The 22,314-nt window shown below is 39.2% G+C and overlaps 1 protein-coding gene across 5 annotated transcripts in view; it reads left to right on the top strand.

The window, feature by feature from the left end:
• ttll11 (tubulin tyrosine ligase-like family, member 11) overlaps window positions 1-21,055 on the top strand; it is a 226,157-nt gene extending 205,102 nt beyond the window's left edge. For 3 of the 5 annotated variants that reach the window (XM_072566444.1, XM_072566448.1, XM_072566446.1), the window contains 2 exons: window positions 8,641-8,964; window positions 9,844-21,055. In XM_072566444.1, coding sequence (XP_072422545.1) covers window positions 8,641-8,964; window positions 9,844-10,019 — 500 coding nt within the window. In that variant the 3' untranslated portion in view covers window positions 10,020-21,055. The remainder of the gene's footprint in view (window positions 1-8,640; window positions 8,965-9,843) is intronic. The other 2 variants (XM_072566445.1, XM_072566447.1) reach the window with 2 other exon arrangements.
• The last annotated feature ends 1,259 nt before the right edge of the window (window positions 21,056-22,314 follow it).

Genomic DNA, 22,314 nt, shown 5'->3' on the forward strand with positions numbered 1-22,314 from the left:
TTGACGAAAAGAAAGAGCAATATTATTATCTGCTAAGCCAAAGAAAAATAATAGTTGTGACACCAAAAACATACAGATACAAAGTTAAAAAGAGCAAGTGTCCAGTAGAAAAGGGAAATAAAAGGAATGTACAACTAACAATCCTTACAGTGTCTTTGAGATGTGCAGCTTTAACCAAGACCCCTGATGTTTAATTGATTTCTTATATCCTCTGCAGTGGTGAATATTTCAGTTGCCCTTCACCGTGTTCTCGGTGTTCTTTTTTTTATAGATACTTTTATTAGAAATTTAACATTTTTACAAGTTTACAAAAATAAACAAAACTTTCAAGTACAAACATTGATATACAATTATATCTTAAATATACAATAGCCAAAATTTAACAAAAGAAAAAATACCGAGAAAGAAAAAAAAACAAAACTCAATTAACTACTAATCTAACCTACAACTAACCAGAGTGTATATTTAAGTCTCTTACATTATTCAAATAAGAGAGAGAGAAAAAATAAACAAAACAAAACAACGGATAACATAGAAATTGGGTAGTGAGATACATGCTCGGAATGTGTTAACATCAAATGTAACAAAACCCATATTCGTGCGGGATTCCTCTCCTAAGGGGCCCCAGACCAATCAGGTTCATAATCTCAATTAAATAAAGCCCTTGTTAGGATAGCCGAAATATCTGTATTTATGTAATTCAAGAAGGGCTGCCATATTTTATAAGATAATTCGGTCTTTCGGTGCACCATATTTGTAAGGAAGTCAAGGGGAATACATTCCATAATTAATCTGTGCCAATTTGAAAGTCCAGGGGGGCCCTCAGCCACCCAGTTTACCAAAATATTTTTCCTTGCACAGAAAGAGAGAATAGAAAATAGTCTCTTCCTGTACATGTCCAGGGAGGGAAAGTTCGAAAAGCCCAAAAGGAGAGATACAGGGTCCACTTTAATTTCCGTTCCTAGAATTTCTGTCAGGGTACTTGCTACTTTAATCCAATATCTACGGATCTTATGACAGGTCCATAGGCAATGTACAAGAGTGACCACCTCTATTTTGCATTTGGGACACATTGGAGAAGCTCCTGCCTTAAATTTTGCCAATCGATCCGGTGCTATATGGGCCCTATGAAGTATCTTCAGCTCGACAGCCTGAGTTCTGTTACAGATGGTAATCCTTCTAGCGTTTTCCCAAATATCATTCCACATTTCTATAGAGATTTCTAGTCCCAAATCCTGATCCCATGTTTTAAGCAGATTGTCCATATCTCCCGATACTTCATCATGTAGTAAATGATAAATAGTACTGACGGAAGATACCCCCATTGGTCGTAGCACTCTACACTCTCTATCTGATTTATAAAGACTATCTAATAACATAGTCTTCTTCCGTATATAGTCTCGAATTTGGAAGTATCGAAAGAGGTCTCCATTAGGTAATCCGAATTTCTTACGCAGCTGTTCAAAAGACATCAAGACCCCATCTTTAAATAGGTCCCCTAGACATGAGATACCCCTGGATCTCGAGAGTTTAAAAGTGGCATCTGTAAACCCCGGTCGGAATCCCTATGCTCCCACTATCAGCGCATAGGGAGACGTTTTATGTGAGTTGCCCTCATTTTGCCGCATTATATTCCAAGCTTTGTGTTTAGTATTATAGGGTTTTTACAGTGATCCGTAATGATTTTCCTCTTGTCTGAAAATAAAAGGTTAATAAGTGGGTATTTTACTTGAGAGTCCTCGATGTCCAGCCAGATTGATTGTGGATCTGACAAGACCCAATCAGCTATGTAACTTAATAGGGAACTTAACTGATATTTCCTAAAATCTGGGAAGTTCAATCCTCCCCTTGCCTGTGGAAGCTGTAGCTTCTTCAGCTTAATGAGGGGCCATCTATGATTCCAGATAAAGGAACCCAACCAGCCATATAATTTACGTAGTGTTAGCCTTGGCAGCATCACCGGAAGCATTCTCATAGGGTATAGGAGACAGGATATTCATTTTAATCAGTGCTATTCAACCCAGCCAGGAAATTGGAAGGTCTCCCCATCGTTGGAGGTCCTGCCTTATCCTTTCCAGTAAATGCACAAAATTAGCCTTGTACAACTGACCAAATACCTAAATATAAGAAACCCTCCAGGGACCAATGAAAGGGAAAAAGGGATCCGTCCACTAAGTGGGGTATCATAGCAAGGCATAGCCTCCGATTTTGAAAAATTAATTTTATAGCCTGAGAATGCGTTAAATGTATTAATAACTTGGATTAAGTGAGGTACGGACATCAGAGGATTACTGAGGAATAGAAGAACATCATCTGCATAGAGGGTGATTTTATGTTTACCTGTACCGATCCTCGGGGCCGTTATATTAGGATCAGCCCGTATAGCTTCTGCTAGAGGTTCAATTATTAGCGTAAATAACAATGGCGAGAGAGGACATCCCTGACGACAGCCCCTACCCACACTGAAGCTATCCGAACCTAATCCATTGGTAACCACAACTGCTTTGGGATCACTATACAATGTTGAGACCCATTTGGTAAACACCTTTCCAATGCCAACCCTTTCCAATGTGTAAAACAAATATGACCATTCAACCCTATCGAATGCCTTTTCCGCGTCTAATGAAACTACTACTCCTGGTATCTTTCCCTGATGGCAGGCTTGAATCATATTCAAAACGCTTCTAATATTATTGGATGATCTACGGCCCTTAATAAACCCCGTCTGATCCTGTTTTATGATATGTGGCAGTACCCTTTCTAGTCTCAATGCTAACGTTTTAGAAAGGATTTTAAAATCTACATTTAGCAAGGATATTGGTCTGTATGACGTACAATCTTCTGGATCCTTTCCTTTTTTAAGGATAAGAGAGATATTTGCCTCTTTCAGCGAAGGCGGGAGACAGCCCTGACTATATGCATAGTTATACATGTCCATAAGTGGACCAGCCAATATTTCTGTAAATTCTTTATAGAATTCAGCTTGAAAACCATCTGGGCCAGGTGCCTTACCGCTCTGAAGTTGCCAGCTTGCGTCAAGTACTTCTTGGACTGTTAGGGGAGCATTTAAGACTGATACCTGTTACGGAGTTAGGCCCGGAAAGGTCAAATTTTTAAAAAATGATTGCATCCTCCTAGTCCTGTCTTCACAATCCTGTGATTTATATAAATCAGAATAATCTTTTTATGATCATGAGTCAAAATACCCGTACTTTCCTTGATAGACGTAATAGTTTGAGGGGCCTTTCTTTTCTTTGCAAGAAATGCTAAGTATCTACCCGGTTTGTCGCCAAATTCATATAACCTTTGTTTTGCAAATAATATTTCCCTCTTAGCCGTTTGGGTAAGCGTAGTGTTTAGAGCTGTCCTTCAGGGCCGCAATCCTTTGCAATTTAATAATAGAAGGTCTATCAGCGTATGCAGTTTCAGCTGCTTTTAAGCGAGCTTCGAGCAGACGCTGTTGTTCTCCCTTTAATTTTTTTCTGGGTCGCTGAGTAGGAGATGATCAAACCTCGCGCATAAGCTTTGCTGGTCTCCCACATCATTGGTGGGTTGTTAGCCTTACCTAAATTAATTTCTAAAAAAGTTTTAAATTCTTGAGAGAAGTACTTTACAAATTTACTATCTTTTATTAGGAAGGGGTCCATACGCCAATGCTGAGGGGATGTCCCATTGTTCCTCGCCTTGGTTTCCATATATACAGCAGCATGGTCAGAAATTGCTATATTACCTATTTTACAGGATGATATGGAATTTTTAAAAATCGAGGGGGCAAAAAACATATCAACTCTGGTATGACACTTATGTGGATTGGAGTAAAAAGAAAAATCTCTGCCCTGTGGATGAAGACATCTCCATCCATCTACTAATCCTAATTCTTTATTCAGATCCACCAATTGTCTAGATCTGGGAGATACTCCTGCAGTACTCTTGGGAATCCTATCTATTTCCGGATCCATAATACAATTAAAGTCTCCCCCTATAATTGTATGACGGGCACCAAAAGCCATCAATTTTGAAAAGCCTTCCATTATAAGGGGTGTGCCGGGGGGGCAGTACAAATTTAAAATCTCATATTCCTCTCCATTTATAAGGGCTTTGATCAAAATATATCGTCCAGATTCATCTTTTATCTGATTTAGGATTTTGAAAGGGAAATTCTTCCGAACAAGGATAACAACTCCCCTACTTTTTGAGCTAAAAGAAGAAAAAAAAGGCCTGATCAAATCCACCCTGTCGTAATTTCAAGTGTTCTTTATCCGACAGGTGTGTCTCCTGTAGGAGAGCTATATCAACTCTTTTTTTCTTAAGATTTGATAATATTTTCTTCCTTTTGACTGGCGAATTACTCCCCTTGACATTCCAGGTGCACCACTTAACCGACTGATCAACCATAATCATCTGGGCAAATCCGAGACCCCTCAGGAGGGGAAATCCTATCCAGAACATCCCGAGCATAGAGCATATAAAATTTACAAAAATAAAGGCTCTCTAATACACTCACAACAGTATAATAAAAAACTATTTCTAAATAATAAAAAAAATATAAAACGTATTTAAATGGAGATTTTCCCCCTTGTTCCCAGGGGGTGTCACTTCCTTTCCAAAGGTCCATCATATCCTCTCCCAACCAATGCCCCACCCTTGACCCAGGCGCTCCTCAATAAAATGAGGAGAATTCAGATATAATACAAAGCTAGAGTTAACAGTAAGCACCCTACCCCCACCCACACCAACACCTGGATATATTTAGTAATGTTAATACCATGTATAAACATATATAACTATAAAATTACAACCTCAACAAATAATAATTAAATATAATAATACAAAATAACAAGGGAAAACAACCCCGCTCCTAGAGACAGAGGTAAAATAGAATAAGGTAACCACCTCTCCCCCACATCAACATTAATTAAACCCCCCGGCTTTTAATATATATACACATACTCACATAATACATAGAATACTTAAAAAAAACACAACCCCAAGGGGGTGAGAAAATCGTTAAATAGAGAACAAATAAATAAATCCCTCTCCCCACCCCCCCAAGATAATATTAAACGGTAAGGTAAGAAAAAAGAAAAAGTGATGTGGATATAAACCGGAGTGGGGGAAAGGCAAACCAACATCCATTATCTCTTACAATTTATCTAAGAGAGTCCAAAAATTCCTCAGCCTTTTCTGGCGATCTGAAGTTATACATGATTCTTCATGGTTAAACCATAGCGTCGCTGGGTAGCGTAAGGAGTACTGAATATTTAAGTCCCTTAAACGCTTCTTCGCCTCATCGAATGCCTTCCTCTTTCAGACCAGAGCTGGGGAAAAGTCCTGGAATAACATGATCTTGGATCCTTTATAGATCATGGCTTGGGAATCTTTTCTAGAAGCTTCTAGGAGTATCTGCCTCTCCTTATAGCTCTGCAGCCGAAACAGGACCGGGCAGGGACGCTAGTTCGAGCCGGGCCCACGTTTTGCGACCCGGTAGGCCCATTCCACCCTTATGTGGCCTGATCCAGCTTCCAGATTTAAAAGCTGTGGCAGCCACTGCTCGAGGAACGCTGTAAGCTGGCCTTCCTCTTCCCGTTCGGGAAGGCCCAGCAAATGAATATTTTTTCGACGACCTCGATTATCGAGGTTATCATTATGATTCTCTAAGGTCCGGACTCGCTGTTCGAGAGTCCGGACCTGATCCACGGCCGATTGTGCTGTGTTTCGGAGGTCGCGGCCTTTAGCTCCGCCCCTCCGACTCGGCGCTCGATTTCTTTAATGTCTCAGTCGTGCTTTTGCAGCGCGGCCGAGAGTAAGTCCCATCGACTTCGGGATTCTTTGATGAAAGCATCAATCTTCGCATCGAGCTTAGAGATGATTTCCACGAGGCTCGCCACCGTAGGTTAGTCCCCCGGGTGGCTGTGGACGCCTCAGCTGCAGCTGGAGAGGGTGGGGGAGGGGGTCCTGCTTGCTGAGAGCTGCGGGCTCCCTTCCCTTTGGTCATTTTTACTGAAGATTAGATTGTTTAAATTTAATACTAAGCAACTAATTAAACAGCTATTTTAAATGATTTGGTGAGTGTGGTGGGGGTGGGTGACCCACTTTACCCAAGTCTTGGGAGGTGCACTGTAGACTCAGACTTGCTGGGTCGCCGCCATCTTGGATCCCCCGTTCTCGGTATTCTATTGTTTTGTTTTAATCAGTTCTGTCACCGGACACTTTCCCTTTATGAGAGGTCAAGAGAGATCACTTTATTCAACTAATTCCAGTCACCAGTCTACCTCCCAATTCTTCCAAACAGCTCCCTTAAGGACAGACCATTTGTGTAATTCCGTGTCTCAGTTCATTGGATCCTAGTTTGCTAATTGCAGGTGATGTCTTTCATCTCTAATATGTGAAACATCACACAGATGTAAATCTAAATAGATGATATATTTTCCACAACTGACTACGTGGACTAGTTTCAGTGTCTTTTCATAAAAAACATGTTACTTTCAGTTCAGGCAAGAACCCCAACAGGAGATTAACAAGTTGATGGAGTAGGCAGATAGGTGGTAGATGAGGTTTAATGTAGAAAGTGTGAGGTGATGCTGTGGTCAGAATAACAATGCAAGACAAAAAGAAATTAGGGGGTACAATTCTAAAGGAGGTGCAGCAGCAGAGAGACTGGGGGTATATGTGCACAGACCATTGAAGATATGTAGAGAGAATAGTAAATAAAATATAATGCTCTCGGCTTTATTATTAGGGGTATTGAGTACAAGAGCAAGGAGGTGACTCTGAACTTGTACAAGGCACTTATTAGGTCTCAGCTGGAGTATTGTGTACAGTTGTAGGCACCACATTATAGGAAAGATACGAATGCATTGGAGAGAATTCAAAATGATATCTTAAAATGGTTCCAGGTATGAGGAAATTCATGAGGATAAAGGGAAGATGTTGAAACTATTTTCCCTGGAGAGAAGGCTGAGAGGAGATTGGATTGAAGTTTTCAAAATCATGAGAGGCCTTGACCAAGTGTGTAGAGTGAAGCTACTTGTAAAAGACACAAGAACAAGAGGACATGGATTTAAAGTGATGTGTAGATGAAGCAAGGGTGATGTGGGATGAAACTTTTTCACACAGTCAGTTATTAAGGTATAGAATGCACTGCTTGGAAATGTAGTGGAGACAGGTTCAGTTGAAGTTTTTTGGATAGTAATGTTGTGGAGGGATGTAGAAAAGGCAGGAGATTGGCACTCAGTAGTGATATTCGTTTGAAGGGTTGGTGCAGGCATGATGGGCCAAGTAGCCACCTTTTAGTTGTAATGATTCTGTGAACTTATTTATTCCATTTCAGTTTCACAATGTTTGGCTATTCTATGCAGTCAGCTGAATGCTAACACTGTTTTGTCAGTGTTTATTCTTTTTAAAATGGTTTCAGTCCATGGACAGCTAAGGTATTAAAGTCAGGTAGGAGAAAGTGAGGACTGCAGATGCTTGACATCAAAGTCGAGAGCGTGGTGCTAGAAAACCACAGCAGGTCAGGCAGCTTCCAAGGAGCAGGAGAATTGATTTTTCAGGCATAAGCCCTTCATCATTCCTCAAGGATGCCAAAATGCCAATTCTCCCGCTCCTCAAATGCTGCTTGATCTGCTGCACTTTTCCAAAACCACACTCTCAACTATTAAAATCTGGTCGTGGAATTTGAAATTCAAGAACAATTTGATGTTATTGACTGACATCAGAGACTTCTCCTGAAACAATGATTACCTTCCTGTTTATAAGGTATGAGGAATGCTCTCCTCATGATAAATTCATAACCTGTTTAGTACATTTATGGTTTCATTACCTAAAATACACAGAGCAAATATGCCTTCATGTTACGTTTCACGTTTTGTTTTAATCATTTTTCTATACTCTCCACGTGGTGATCTATAGTATCAATTTCCAAGTTGCATGACGAAGAGTTTAGTTTGTGAGGAATCAGGGTAAGCTACTTCCTTATTGTCATACATTCATTTAATTTCACATACAGTGGGAACTCAATTCCAGATGATGAAAGGTCCACTTCCACTTTGGCTAAAATAATAACCGAAAGAACTGTGGATGCTGCAAGTCAGAAACAAAAACAGTTCTAAGGATGGGGCACCAGACCTGAAACGTTAACTCTGATTTCTCTACATAGGTGCTGAGCTTTACCAGCAACCTCTATTTTTGTTTTGGGCTAAAATGATAGTTTTTTAGCTCTCTCTGTATTAGTTTATAATATTTCCTTGAATTGTAAGAAAGACTCATTTTCCATTTTGAAAATTACATTGGGAATATTTCTAGCAGGTTAAATCCTCCTTTTACCTCAGATCCAGAACTCCTACCCATTCCTATACAACCACTTCCTGCAGGTTTCCTAGAGATACAGCCTCAATTCTTGCGGAATTCTAGACCCAGAAAATTGACTTCTAGTGCATAAAGATAATAAGTTGTTGGACAAAAAAACCTCAATTCCATTTGATTTATGTGATCTGAACTTCAACTTCCATGAACTTCAGTATTCATAAATGGGGGTCCAATATATTACACTACATATATATAGCAATTTCAGTGATGTTTTGAAGAATATTAAAATATAACATGGAATATCTAATATTTTATTGTGCTGTACTTTATAAGGTATGTGTTTTCAAGCATTTATGGAGGCCATCTTTCACTTGGCACAGAGGAGATATAAAACTCCACCTCTGCGTGAGCAAGTTGAGGCACTGGTCAACTTTTGTGAATATCAGCTGGAAGTCCAGGAAGACAAACACATTCTGTATGGCCGTGGAACAACAGACCAAAGATTGAGCTTAACTATGTATCAGCCTGAAGGGTCTCGCTCCGGTGCTACCAATCACATGCACTTATTAAACCGTATGAGCATGTCCAATAGATTGCCGGCATCATCATTACCTACATCTGCGGATCAACAGCTTGTAAATTCAATGAGTTCACGAGGTATTTCTTAAAAGCCACATGTATGTTAACACCTTCACTGTAACATTTTAATTATCCTGTTAAGGTAATTCTCGCCACCACCTACTTGTGAATAATTAATACTGGTTGTGCTTTTGTTTTATATTCTTACATTGTAAGGAGACGTAATTTGCTAGAGCAGAACTTAATGCCCATTCAAGGCCAATTAGGGATATATATGCTGACCTATCCAGTGACACCATTATCTGTGAAAGAATAAAAAGTCCCCCCAGTTCATAATTGCCCTTACTAATGATGGTATAGCCATTGGTAAGAACATGTTTAAGCAATGAACTTTGATTTTTTTAATATTCACTGGCTGGCTAGCATTTATTGTCCATACCCAGTTGCCTTGAGATGGTGGTAGTGAGCTGTCTTCTTGAACCACGCTACTCTACATGCTGTAGGAAGATCCACAATGCCCTTCGAGAGGGAATTACAGAATCTTGACCCAGCAACAGTGAAGGAATGTTGATATATTTCCAATCAGATGGTGAGCGGCTTAGAGGGGAACTTGCAAGTAGTGGTGGTCTCATGTATCTGCTGCCCTTGCCCATCAAGGTGGAAGTCATGGGTTTGGAAGGCGCTGCCAAAGAATATTTGATGAATTTCTGCATGCATCTTAGATTGTACACACTGCTGCTATTGAGCGTTGGTGGTGAAAGGAGTTTGTGCTTGTGGATGTGGTGCCAATTAAGTGGGCTGTTTTGTCCTGGATGGTGACAAGTTGATGTTAATTCGAAAGAACCTCTTAGCATAATCCCAGGTTTAATTGGTTGTGAATACTATTTTTATTTGGTTATTATCAGATTATTATTAACACAGTAATCATTAATTATGATTTATTTCATTTGCCCACAGTAACTGATTGCTCGCCAGCAGCTTCCTTCAGTCCCAATGGATGGGACAATCTGGGCTGCAGGTTTTGTCGTAATGCCAACCAATCCTGCTCTGTGATTGGTTTAAGTGATGTGCGTTCTCAACGGCTCAAGCTGACACAAATTTTGCGTCCATCCGTAACGTCATACTTTATGTAGCAGCCCAGCTTTCGAATGGCGGTTCCCCTCAACCTAAATCTCCAGGACTCACTCCTGCACACTCACTGGGAAGTTAGCTCTTCACTCCTAGGACAGTAGTAAAGGATAAATAATTTCAAGCCAATTCTGCTGAAGTAGAGTTATTATACCTGCATTTCATATTGATTATAACCCTGTATTTCATACTTAGAATCATGTGTGGTTTATTTAAATAAAAATTGAAGCAAGCACTTTTCAGGTCCCTTGGAACTCCAGATTCAAAACAATTTGCGTTTAATGTGAAAAACCAGCCACCACCTGCCTCCTAGCCCTAATCCATTTATATCATTTTATTAAACAAATTTCATAGTGGATGTTTTCCCTTACTTTTGAGTTGCTGATTGTTCTATAATTATTATTGACATGTTGTTATCATGTTCCTGAATCTTCTGTCAATTACATCATATGGCAGATGTTCTGTGTTTTTTAAGTTCACTTTTTTTAAAATCAGCATCACAGGATCACCACACTGGCACAAAATGAGCTCCTCATTTATGTAATCAGATTTTCTGTGAATTAACACTCATTGGGCTAGAACTTACTGTTGGTCATAATCGTAGATAAATGCTGAATACATCTCCATAGCATTTGTCCATCCACTATCAAATAGATTAACAGCTTTGCCAAAGTAGTGGATGGAGGAATGTAATACATGTATTAAGCCTTCATCTATTAGAAGCAATTATTTAAACCTGTATTTTTCCTTTATTTCTCTTGTTTATAGTACAGTTTTTATGATATTGTGATATTCAGCTGTATTCAGTCATGCATCCAGCAATGCAGCATAAATCAGGAAATGTGCATTGTGTATTGCATTGTTAAGAATGCACATTCCTACAATAAAACTATTTTATTGCAAGGTTTTTAAAAAAAACTTTAGAATTAAAGTTATGAACAAACTCTAGCAGCTTCTATGCCACTCACTTCAAATTTCATCAGTAAATGTAGCAGGCTATCTGGTCATTAAAAATCACACTAACAAGAAAGGATGTTAAGCTCCATCTTGTTTTCTTGTTGTCAGTACTAGTCCGAACCCTCGCTTACCCAGCATTAGAACTGACAGAGAACATGCTGCTCTTTATTCACTTGCTGTGAAAATAAAGCTCAATAATTCATCCATTGGAAAAGTGACATTAACAAGCTTCAGTCATCATCAGGCAGAACTATATATTAGAAGTAGTGATTGAGCCAATGATAAATACTTAATATGCCATTTGTTTATTTGAAGAATAAACACAATAATATGCATTGGAGCATCATCTTCATGTAAATAAAAGTTACCTGAAATTTGGTCTTTTTTCACATCAGTCCCATCTCTTATGTTAATGACATTGACATGTTGGTTGGTTATAGTTCAATAACACCAAATTCTTTACGAGTGACTCTGGTTAACTCAGTTTTATAGTTTTCTGGTGCACTACATCTATCTCCATCTTTGACCATCAAGAACATCATAGGTGAACTATACCTCAACCCATAGGGAAAACGTTCACCACAGTTAAACATGACTCTGTTCACATTTTTAATCACAACTAAATATGGATAGCAATTAGCAGCAAGAAACTCTGTCCAGCCATCACCATCACCACTCTCCCCCCACATTTCCCTTCCTGACTCTCACCTGACCAGCTGAAATCATTTAACTCAGGACATACCTGTGGTTTTCCCCAGTCTGTAGCACAATGTGGATGTGCTGAGATGTAAGAGTTTAAATAACTTAAGCTATCTTGAAATATGTAATTGAGATTCATGGGTGGAAGGCAAGTAATGATTATTACTGGTACTGTCTAGCAATTTTTATGGTCCAGTCTATTAAGATAGAAAGCAAACACTGATTCATCCATCATATGTCAAAAATAGTTTATAGCTTTTTTCTTCTCTCATAATACCATGTGTACAAAGGTACTCAGCCTGAAAATTATTTTTCAAATGAAATGGGTTTGGAATTGTAATAATTGACAATATGTGTTATAATCCTCTTACAGACATATGACTTCTGATAATTTTTAGTTGATAACTGAAAGATCTCACATTTTAATATATTCTTACTGTAATAAATAGCTAAAAGCATGACTAGCTAAACATTTTTTAGGCAAAATGATGCCTTAAAGTACAAACAATTCATACTTTCTATTGAGTTAGTCTTTCCAAAAACAATCCAGAATTGCTGCCAGTTTCCTTCGGGTTTCAATATTCCCACTTTGCCAAGTACTATCTGTTTTTGGAGAGTTCCTTAATCAAACATCAGTAGTAAAACTTGTTCCAATGATTGATGTCCCCTGACCATGCTCTGTTATTGATTGACATGTAGGGAAACTTGTAATCTCAATAATAGCTCCCTTTTCCCTGTGGCAATGTGCAACATAATAATCGTGTATCCATGATGAATTGCTAATTAGCAACTTTGGTCCCGATTCATTTTCATCTCAGATCTAAACAGTTTATGGCACAAGTGTTACAACTCTGTAGCTTTTACATCTTCCTGGTATTTTGGGAGACCTATAGTCTAGACGAGCGGTGTCCCGCAGGGTTCGGTGCTGGGGCCACAGCTGTTCGCATTATATATTAATGATTTGGATGAGGGAACCGGGGGCATTCTCGCGAAGTTTGCCGATGATACAAAGTTAGGTGGACAGGCAGGTAGTACTGAGGAAGTGGGGAGGCTACAGAAGGATCTAGACAGGTTGGGAGAGTGGTCCAGGAAATGGCTGATGGAATTTAACGTGAGCAAGTGCGAGGTCTTGCACTTTGGCAAAAAGAATATAGGAATGGACTACTTTCTAAATGGTGAGAAACTTAATAAAGCCAAAGCACAAAGGGATCTGGGAGTGCTAGTCGAGGATTCTCTAAAGGTAAACATGCAGGTTGAGTCTGTGATTAAGAAAGCGAATGCAATGTTGTCTCTTATCTCAAGAGGGTTGGAATATAAAAGCAGAGATGTACTACTAAGACTTTATAAAGCTCTGGTTAGGCCCCATTTGGAGTACTGTGTCCAGTTTTGGTCCCCACACCTCAGGAAGGACATACTGGCACTGGAACGTGTCCAGCGGAGATTCACACGGATGATCCCTGGAATGACAGGTCTAGCATATGAGGAACGGCTGAGGATACTGGGATTGTATTCGTTGGAGTTTAGAAGATTAAGGGGAGATCTAATAGAGACGTACAAAATAATACATGGCTTTGAAAAGGTGGATGCTAGAAAATTGTTTCTGTTAGGCGAGGAGACTAGGACCCGTGGACACAGCCTTAGAATTAGAGGGGGTCATTTCAGAACGGAAATGCGGAGACATTTCTTCAGCCAGAGAGTGGTGGGCCTGTGGAATTCATTGCCATGGAGTGCAGTGGAAGCCGGGACGCTAAATGTCTTCAAGGCCGAGATTGATAGGTTCTTGTTGTCTAGAGGAATTAAGGGCTACGGGGAGAACGCTGGCAAGTGGAGCTGAAATGCGCATCAGCCATGATTGAATGGCGGAGTGGACTCGATGGGCCGAATGGCCTTACTTCCACTCCTATGTCTTATGGTCTTATTATCTCCAATAGTAAATACGTTACACTACCATCCTAGCAAAAACAGTTCTAAATTTCCCTTGATCTCTAACCATCGAATCACTCAAGTTGTGAGGTAGATTTCAGAACAGGTCATTTGACATCCTCCTTTATTTACCCTAAATTTAAAGCCACAATCCCAAAATATAATAATCTATAAATCTCATAATTGTAAAACCTGAAATTAAAAAGTGACTCCTGTTTACTTTCATCTTATAACCTTGTGGAGGAATGTTGTTTCTATTGGAAACATTATAGATTTCACTGGCCTCTTCAGAATGATATTTTTCTGAGCCTGTAATAGCCATCTGCTCCATTTACTAGATAAAGATTAAAACCTGTCAGTGATAAAGTGATGCTTTAACCCTTGTTACATAGCAAGCGGGTTTTTGTTCTAAAGTTTCATTCTCCTCTGCTTATTATATAAATTTGATGAGTTAACTTGCTTTTAAGGATGATAGACAGTGATGATATTTGTTATTAGCATATTCAATATGTGTGGCTGTGATACATGTGCATCTAACTTGAGCACTTCTTTCTTGAAGTACATTTAGTACAGAACCAGTTAACACCTTTCCAATCTCTACAGTTAATTGAATGCTAGTTAGCTTTAATTTCAACAGAAGATTGCAAATCCTTATCCACCCTGTAGTAATTTTGAGAATGAGCAATTGTGGAAGTGCTGTTATCTCCAGATATTATATAATGTGGTAGCACATTCATTGTTATTTAAAATGTAATGGCACAAATGCAGAATATTATCAGGTTAAATACTTTTCTCACCTTAGAAACCATGCCCTTCCAAACAGCAGCAATCTTAATCAGAATGCTGCTCAAACTTTTCTCTGAATCGATGTTTCTCAGCATTTCTTGCTAGATCTTCCAAACATGTCTTCTCCAGGAATGCAGAGCATAGCACTCCTCAGAGAGTTCCATTTTACTGTAATAGAGTTTGGGGAGTGGGGGGAATGACAAAACAAAGACCCTCTTTTTGATGGTTTAGTTGCAGTATGGAATTTTAAATGTCCCTTGTACATGTTAGTGAATGGGTGAGTGATGAAAGAATGATTGGGTACGATGGTGGGATAGCAGTTGGGGGAGATGTTAAGTGAGTAGGGTGGCATTTTGGTGAGATGAGAAAATGGTGAGGGTCAGGAGACAGTCTGGTCAAGTCCAGAGAAGGAGCCAAGTCAGGGACTAGTCAGGTGGGGTAGTTGAGGATAACCATGTCTGCTCAGTGAGTCTAGTTATGTGTCCAGGAGTGAATGTAGTTGGATATTGTCATGGAAAGTTGGTCAAGAGGTCAGGGTCAGTCAGATCAGGTCAGGAGAATAGCAGGGTGAATGTTTGGTGGGTTTGTCAGAGTGTCAGAAAGGATTAGATGCATTTGGGGTGTTGGAGGGTGGTGAGGAGATTGTCAGGTTTGGTCAAGAAGTTTGACATGGGGTCAAAAAAGACATCAGGGAGTCAGTATGAGTAAGTAGGTCAATCCTGTCATTAGCTAGAAGTTCGACGAGGTTCTATTCTATTTTAACATATCCTAGGTAACTATCCAAGTTAGTATCATGGAACTGTCCAGTGTCCAATTCTAAGTTAGTTAGAGAATTCCACAGAGCAGAGGAATTTTCTATCTGATATCCAAAATTCCTGTACAAATCCTATGGAGATCAGCATGTTGGTACTGTTGCAGAGTCCTGACATGCATCTTGAGTTATACATCCAGTCTCCCAACATTCTGGAATAGGTGCGCCAACTATGAAAATTACTTCTGAAGAAGGGTCACTGGACCTGAAACATTAACTCTGACTTCTGTCCACAGGTACTTCCAAAGCTGCTGAGGTTTTCCAGCAATGTCTTTTTTATATAAATTAGTTGATTTATTGGCTATCCTATACTAAAGTAATTTATTTTTGCAGTAAAAGTAAGTATTTGCATAATAATGTTGAAGTTCTGGATTTATTCTATAAATGTTAGTTTAGGTAGGATATCTAACTTGACCTAATATAATTTCCTTTGAGACTAGAGAAGGTTGTTTATTATCAATAGTTTCTGTAGAAGAGTTAAGAAATTGTTACAAGAACACTAATATAAGAATACATCAGATTCAGTAATAAAAGTTTTATTTCTATTTTAATTCAGTCCAAACAGCTTAGGGAGAAGGGAAATGTCAATGTGTAAAGACAGTGTAATGTATTTGATGTCGTCTTCATAATCCTTACCAAGGTCTTTGATTGAATCTTTCATGACAGGCTGGTCAAGAAAGTAAGAGCACGTGGGATCCAACGCAAAGTGGCATGTTAGATTTAAATTGGGTGAGAGGTAGGAAGCAGAAGGTGATGGGGGGCTCAAGGCTGGCACCTTTGCTGTTTATGATGTATGTTAACAATTTCAATTTAAATGTAGCGGTATTATCAAGAAATTCAAGGATGACATGAAAATTGTTAGCGTGGAAAACAGTGAAGAGAATAGCCATAAACTGCAGAAGGATAGGAATGGACTGATCAGGCGGGTAGAGCTCTAGCAAATGGAATTCAACCTTAAAAAGTGTGAGATAATGTACTTGTGGAAGATTAACAAGGTAAAGGATTATACTACGAATGGTAGGAGCATGGAAAGTCCAGAAGATCAGAGGGACCTTGGCGTACATATCCACAGGTCCCTGAAGGTAACAGGGCTAGATGCTAAGGTGGTTAAGAAGGCATATGGGATATTTGCCTTTATTAGTTGAGGCGCGGAATACAAGATTAGAAATTTTATGCTGGAACTGTATAAAATGTGGTTTAAGCCAGAACTGGAGTACTGTGCGCAGTTTTGGTTCCTGCATTACAGAAAGGATATGATTGTACTAGAGAGGAAATTCACTACGGTGCTGGAAGGTCTGAACATGAGGAAAGATGGATTAGTGTTGTTTACCTTGGAGCAGCAAATGTTGAGACAGAAACTGATGATAAGATGAGGAGGACATGAATAGGGTGGAAAGGAAGGCACTTTTTCCAATAGTCGAGTAGTCAAAAACTAGGGGTATCGATTTAAGGTAAGAGATGGAAAGCTAAGGGCAGAGTTGAGAAGAAATGCTTCCACACAGAAAGTAGACGGAGTCTGGAACTCTGAAATTGCCTGAAAGAGTGGTTGAGTCAGAAAGTTGTAATACTTAAGCAAAACATAGATATTCACTTGTGTTGCCATGGCCTGCAGGACTATGGGCTGAGTTGGAAAATGGGATTGGTATAGTCAGATCTTTGTTGACCAGTGCAAATACACTGGCTGAATGGCCTTATTTTGTGCTGTTAATGTCTATGCATCCATGAAACAAGAGGAGGAACACGGGGAAGCAGCAGAGAAATGCAGAACAAGAGGAAAGGGGCATGGGAGGGAGGACAGCATGATTTTGGGGAAATCTCATGAGAAGGCAACATGAGAATGGGAAACAGAATTTAAAAAGATGGTGAGAGGAGAATAGCACAGGGATCAGGTATATTGTATGGAAGATGACACTGGAATGAAGACAATGGCATCGGAGGTGAGGTTAGCAATGTAGAGAAGACCAACGGGATAGTGATGGCAGTAGGCAAGTGGGAGAAAAGATGACAGCATCTGAGGGATGAGTTTGGCCAGCACTGGTGGAAGTGGCAGCATGGAAGAGGAGGGAAGATGAGTAACTTGGAAAGAAAAGGGAACAATGGATAGGGGGTGAACCTGAAAGAATAGAAACAGATGGCATGGAGAAAAGGGAGGCTGAGAAGGAGGAGGATATGGAAAAGGATATGTATGTCCTGAATTAATGCAATGAGAAGAGGAGGAGGCATGAAACAAATTGGATAGGAAGTATAAACTATTATTCAGATAGGAAGTAAGTACTTTTACAATCAAGATACTAAATTCGCCACAAATGTTTTATGGATCTTTGCTAGCTACTGCATATTATACACTGTATCTTATTCTGTTGCTAAGGTATAACTGTGCTGCTTTAAACTTGTAAGATTTTAGTTGCATAAATTGATTTTGAAATCAATGACATGCAAATTCCTAGGTCAATGAGAAAGTAATTAATTCCTTACCTTAACTGTAACAATTACTTTTCTATCTCAACCTTTTACCCAGATTTAAAATACCCACTTTAAAATGTTTGATGGTTTCTAATATAAAAACTAACCTCTGGCTCATGACCTGCTCAGAATTTCCAGTATTTTCTGTTTTTGTTTAATCTTTTCACATCCACACTATTTTAGTCCTTGGTGTCAATTTGTGTAGTTTACCATTAAACAGCGATGAAATTCTCAAAATGGAACAGCAACATTGGATTGAATCTTACATCCTTTTGACAAAGTCTGAATTGTATCAGGTTTTTCAGAGGGTTTGTTGCCACAAGGCCTACCATGTTTTTTTCATTGTATCTGACCAAATTAACCTCATAACTATCTATCCGCTCCTTGACGTTGTTTTTGTCTGATTCTAATCCCATTTTATTAAATGCAATTCCCAAAATAAATCACCACTTAATGGATATCCTAGAATTTACCGGCAACCTTTACGCATCTTTAAAAGGGCTTTGTGTACCTGGACAAGCACTGTCAATCCAGAGCTGCCCTACATGATTACTAACATTACCCCAGATGTGGCAGACAGTGACATTGTTGCTCCACAGACTGAGACCTAGAGGTTTTGTTGGACGCAGTGGTGCAGAAGTAGAACTCTCCCAGGAACAGCAATAAAGGCTATGACACCACACCATGCCAGTCTGGTCTGAGGTTGCCACAAGTTTAAAACAATCTCAGCCATCTGGAGAAATGCCCAGAACTGTAGGAAGAAGGACAATTACCCTCTCTACTCTGCCAGCATAAGTGCCATCATCTTGTATTCACTTCCCACTGAGGCTCATGTTCTGCCACTCACTATTCCCTGAAACGTCTTCCTTTATTTGCTCTCACCTACCCAACCCATGCGATCACAAAGCTCTGCAATCCTTATCCACTGTCTCCATTTGCATCTGTTATTGCTGTGCCAAATACTTTCATCTTCCATAAAACTGACCTCTCTTTCCAGAAAGAGAACACTCCAACGGGACGTAAAGAGTCGGGAAGGATGGTGGGCTGCCCGATATTCAGCTCCTTGCCCTTTAAAGTGAAGAAGATCCTGAATCTGCTTGTCCAAGTGGCTGAGTGATCATGTCCAAGTCTTTGGACTGGTATTGGAGGCTGCCCTTGACCTACTGTGCAGAAAACCCTGAGTGAAGGCTTGAATTGACTGAGGCCTGCTACAACTATGACAAGCTTCCTGCATTTGTGCCTATGCTGAACAGTGAGGCAAGGTAATGTAATAAAAGTCTGGTATCTCTGCAGCCAAAGAAAACAATGCAAGCTACAGATGCTGTCAGTATCCAGGGAAGCATTGAGTGAGTGAGCACTATGATAGCGAGTGAAGAATCTCAGGATGCAGCCTGGTCCTCTCCATGAACTGAGTGTCTCCTCCTGAGCACACAGTGTCCTTGCAGCAGCATTAGAGTGGTAGTTGTTGGTGCAACCCTGAGGTGCAGCATTAAAATGCAGAAGTGGCCTTGCAAATGGGCTGGAGATATACCATAAGGGTTCTTCAAAACTGGCACTATCAGATGCCAATGTTTGTGGACTTGGGGTGTGAGTCGCCAGCGCTTGCCCTGAGATGTTGGTGCCCATTAACCAACATGTAGGTCCTCTAAACAAGCAGGGAGCTGAATTCACCGAGCACTCACTTTGACTTCCATGTCAAGCTCTCTCGTCTTACTTGTTTGACATATTTGATAAGATATAAGGTTAAATATCAATGATGAGTTGTCTGTTACAAGCAATAATCCCCCTTAATTGGCAACTCGCCACTGCCTAATGAAAATCTCCACTTGCTGCTTGTCAAAAGCATAAATGATGGCGCAAGATACTCCTGACATTGAGATCAGCTTTACTGTGCATCTTGACCAATTATAGCACAAATCTCGTCATAGCCCATAATGCTCAGACCCATGTAAGTTTCCACCCCATTCTCTTAGATATTGTAACTAGCATCATTTAATTAAGGGGCCAACCACTGAATTCTCTCCTTTGTTCTGGTGGTTGTGATAATAGCCACTAATAGTGTTGAGAGTGTGGTGCTGGAAAAGGACAGTAGTGTCAGGCAGCATCCGAGGAGCAGGAGAATTGATGTTTCGGGCATAAGCCCTTCATCAGGAACATGAAGACCTTATGCCCGAAATGTCGATTCTTCTCCTTGGATGTTGCCTGACCTGCTGTGCTTTTCCAGCACCACACTCTCGACTCTGATCTCCAACATCTGCAGTCCTCACTTTCTCCTCAATGCTAATAGTGTGAAAGATGCAGAAATATTTGGCCTTGCAGCAAGCGCCATTAGAATTATTAGTAATTTTGCAAAAGAAAAATAGGAAAGTTATATGTTTGGAGATTGTAGATCTGTCTTTACCGTCATTTTTGTACTAGCATTCTGAGTCATATTTCATTTGAAAGTTAATTGCATCTCCATCATCACAGTTGTTGCCAGACCTGTGGAATATTTCCAGCATCTTCTTATTTTTCAGATTTCCAAATGTAATCATAGCTGGCAAATCATTGAAGCAACTTAAAAGGGGTTGCATGTAAGGTACAGTGTAGTATTCTGCAATTTAAATAGAGCTTTGTTTGATCTGACCTGTCTGTTGGTGTTACGAGAACATCCTGAGGTGAGTCAGCAGCTAATAATTTGTAGGTATATGAAGATTATTAAAGGACATTCTACTAGTGATTCCCTCAATTGTAAAGATGTTATTCACTGAAAGTAAATTTGTTTAAGTTTTCTGAATAACTTTGAGGTTTATCAGGTGAAAATGTGAAATATCCTTTCAAGTGACATATTTGACTAGTGATGCTTTTTCAGGGGGACATTTTGATTGATGCACGCAAAATAAATACATGTATTTTTATTCATGCACATTTATTAACACTTCAGAATCTTATATAAATCTGTATAGACCTTGAGCTGTAGATTCATGATTCCATGATAGAAACCTTTCTATTTTTGATTGCTGGTGCATGGCAGAGATAATACAAATTTTGCAGTCTGAGAGGAATATTAAATACACAATCTTATTCAATTGTATTTATCAATAAAAATCTGTCAAACTAAGAAATGCAATCCTCCATTAATTACTGCACAATAAGTACGATAATGTAAACTAATATAGAAATGGAGTTTTGCTTGTGAAGTTTAGAATGTGAGCACAATACATGTATAAACTTGCACTTTACTGCCTTCTTTTCTGATGCTGGGTATGAAAACCTGTGAATACATATCAGGATATCCATACTGCTGTGGCTGTATTTAATATTGATCTGTTGGCTTAATTTTAAGTTTTGCAATATACAAATACTGTAAGGTGTTCACTATGTACAACAGCATTTATTAAAACCAGATACAAAATTAAACAAGTGTTAGAATACATTATATGTCTTATTCTAGGTTGATTTTTTTTTTAATGATTTAATAGTTAGATCAGTTTTACCAAGGTGAGAATATGCATATGAATTTACCTAGATAAAGCCTGTCAAGGATTTTCTTCTGTTTGTTTTTGATTGCAGTGCATTAAGGTGCTGAAGCCTCTGTACTGTAAATACTCTATAAATTTGCAATTCATTAAAAATATTTATTAAATACCTAATTAGCATGTCTGTCCATCTGACCTACATAAATTACACATGATTAATTTACTTGCATTGATGAAGTGTGCTGACTTATTTGGGTTGAGTTTAAATTCAGACAAACATAGCTGGAAAAGTGAAAGTAATATTCCTTTTATTATCATCTTGGAACAACAAGCTTTCATTTATGGTTGCAATGATCTCAATTTAGTGACATGAAAATAAGATCCTTTGTGATATTTTCAGTGTAGGAGACATATATTTGATCAGAACAATTTAGTATAAAAGCAATACTCGACCTGTACAGGTTTCAAAATAAATAACTTTTATATTTTTAGAATTGTGCTGCTGCTGGATAAACAGCATCACAAGAGCAAAGGACAAGGGCAGGAGGTCCAGAGAACGCTGGATGTCAAAGGAATATCAAGAATTGTGTAAAGAAAAAGGAAGCATATGCCAGGTGCATTGCATTAAAAAGAGGGAAGGATGTTGCTTAAAAAGGAAATTGGGAAGACAAAGAGGGGCCTCGAAATACATTTGGCAGATGGGATCAAGTAAAACCCCCAGGCTTTTAATAAGTACTGTAGGAGTAAGAAGATGACTGGAGAAAAGATGAAACTATTAAAGACCAAAGGGACAACCTGTTCATGGAGCCAGTGGGGATGGGTTAGGTTTTGAATGAATACTTCTCACTCATATACACAGAGGAGACAGACTTTGTAGGCATGAATTTCTAGGACACATTAAAATTAATAAAGAGAAGGTATTAGATGTTTTGACAGACTTACATGCACATAAATCGCCTTGGCCTGATAAGATTTATTCCATGATGCTATGAGAGGCAAAGGAGGAGATTGCTGTGACTCTGGCAGAGGTATTTAAATCTCGCTGACCACAGATGAAGTGGCAGATGATTGGAGGATAGCTAATGTGGTTCCTGTTCAAGATGGGCAGCAGGGACTGGCCAAATTATTACAAATCAGTTAAGTTTAATGTTAGTGGTAGGAAAATTATTGGAAAAAATTGTGAATACAAGATTAATCAATATT

Source organism: Chiloscyllium punctatum, chromosome 49 (assembly GCF_047496795.1).
Source record: "Chiloscyllium punctatum isolate Juve2018m chromosome 49, sChiPun1.3, whole genome shotgun sequence".
NCBI lineage: Eukaryota > Metazoa > Chordata > Chondrichthyes > Orectolobiformes > Hemiscylliidae > Chiloscyllium > Chiloscyllium punctatum.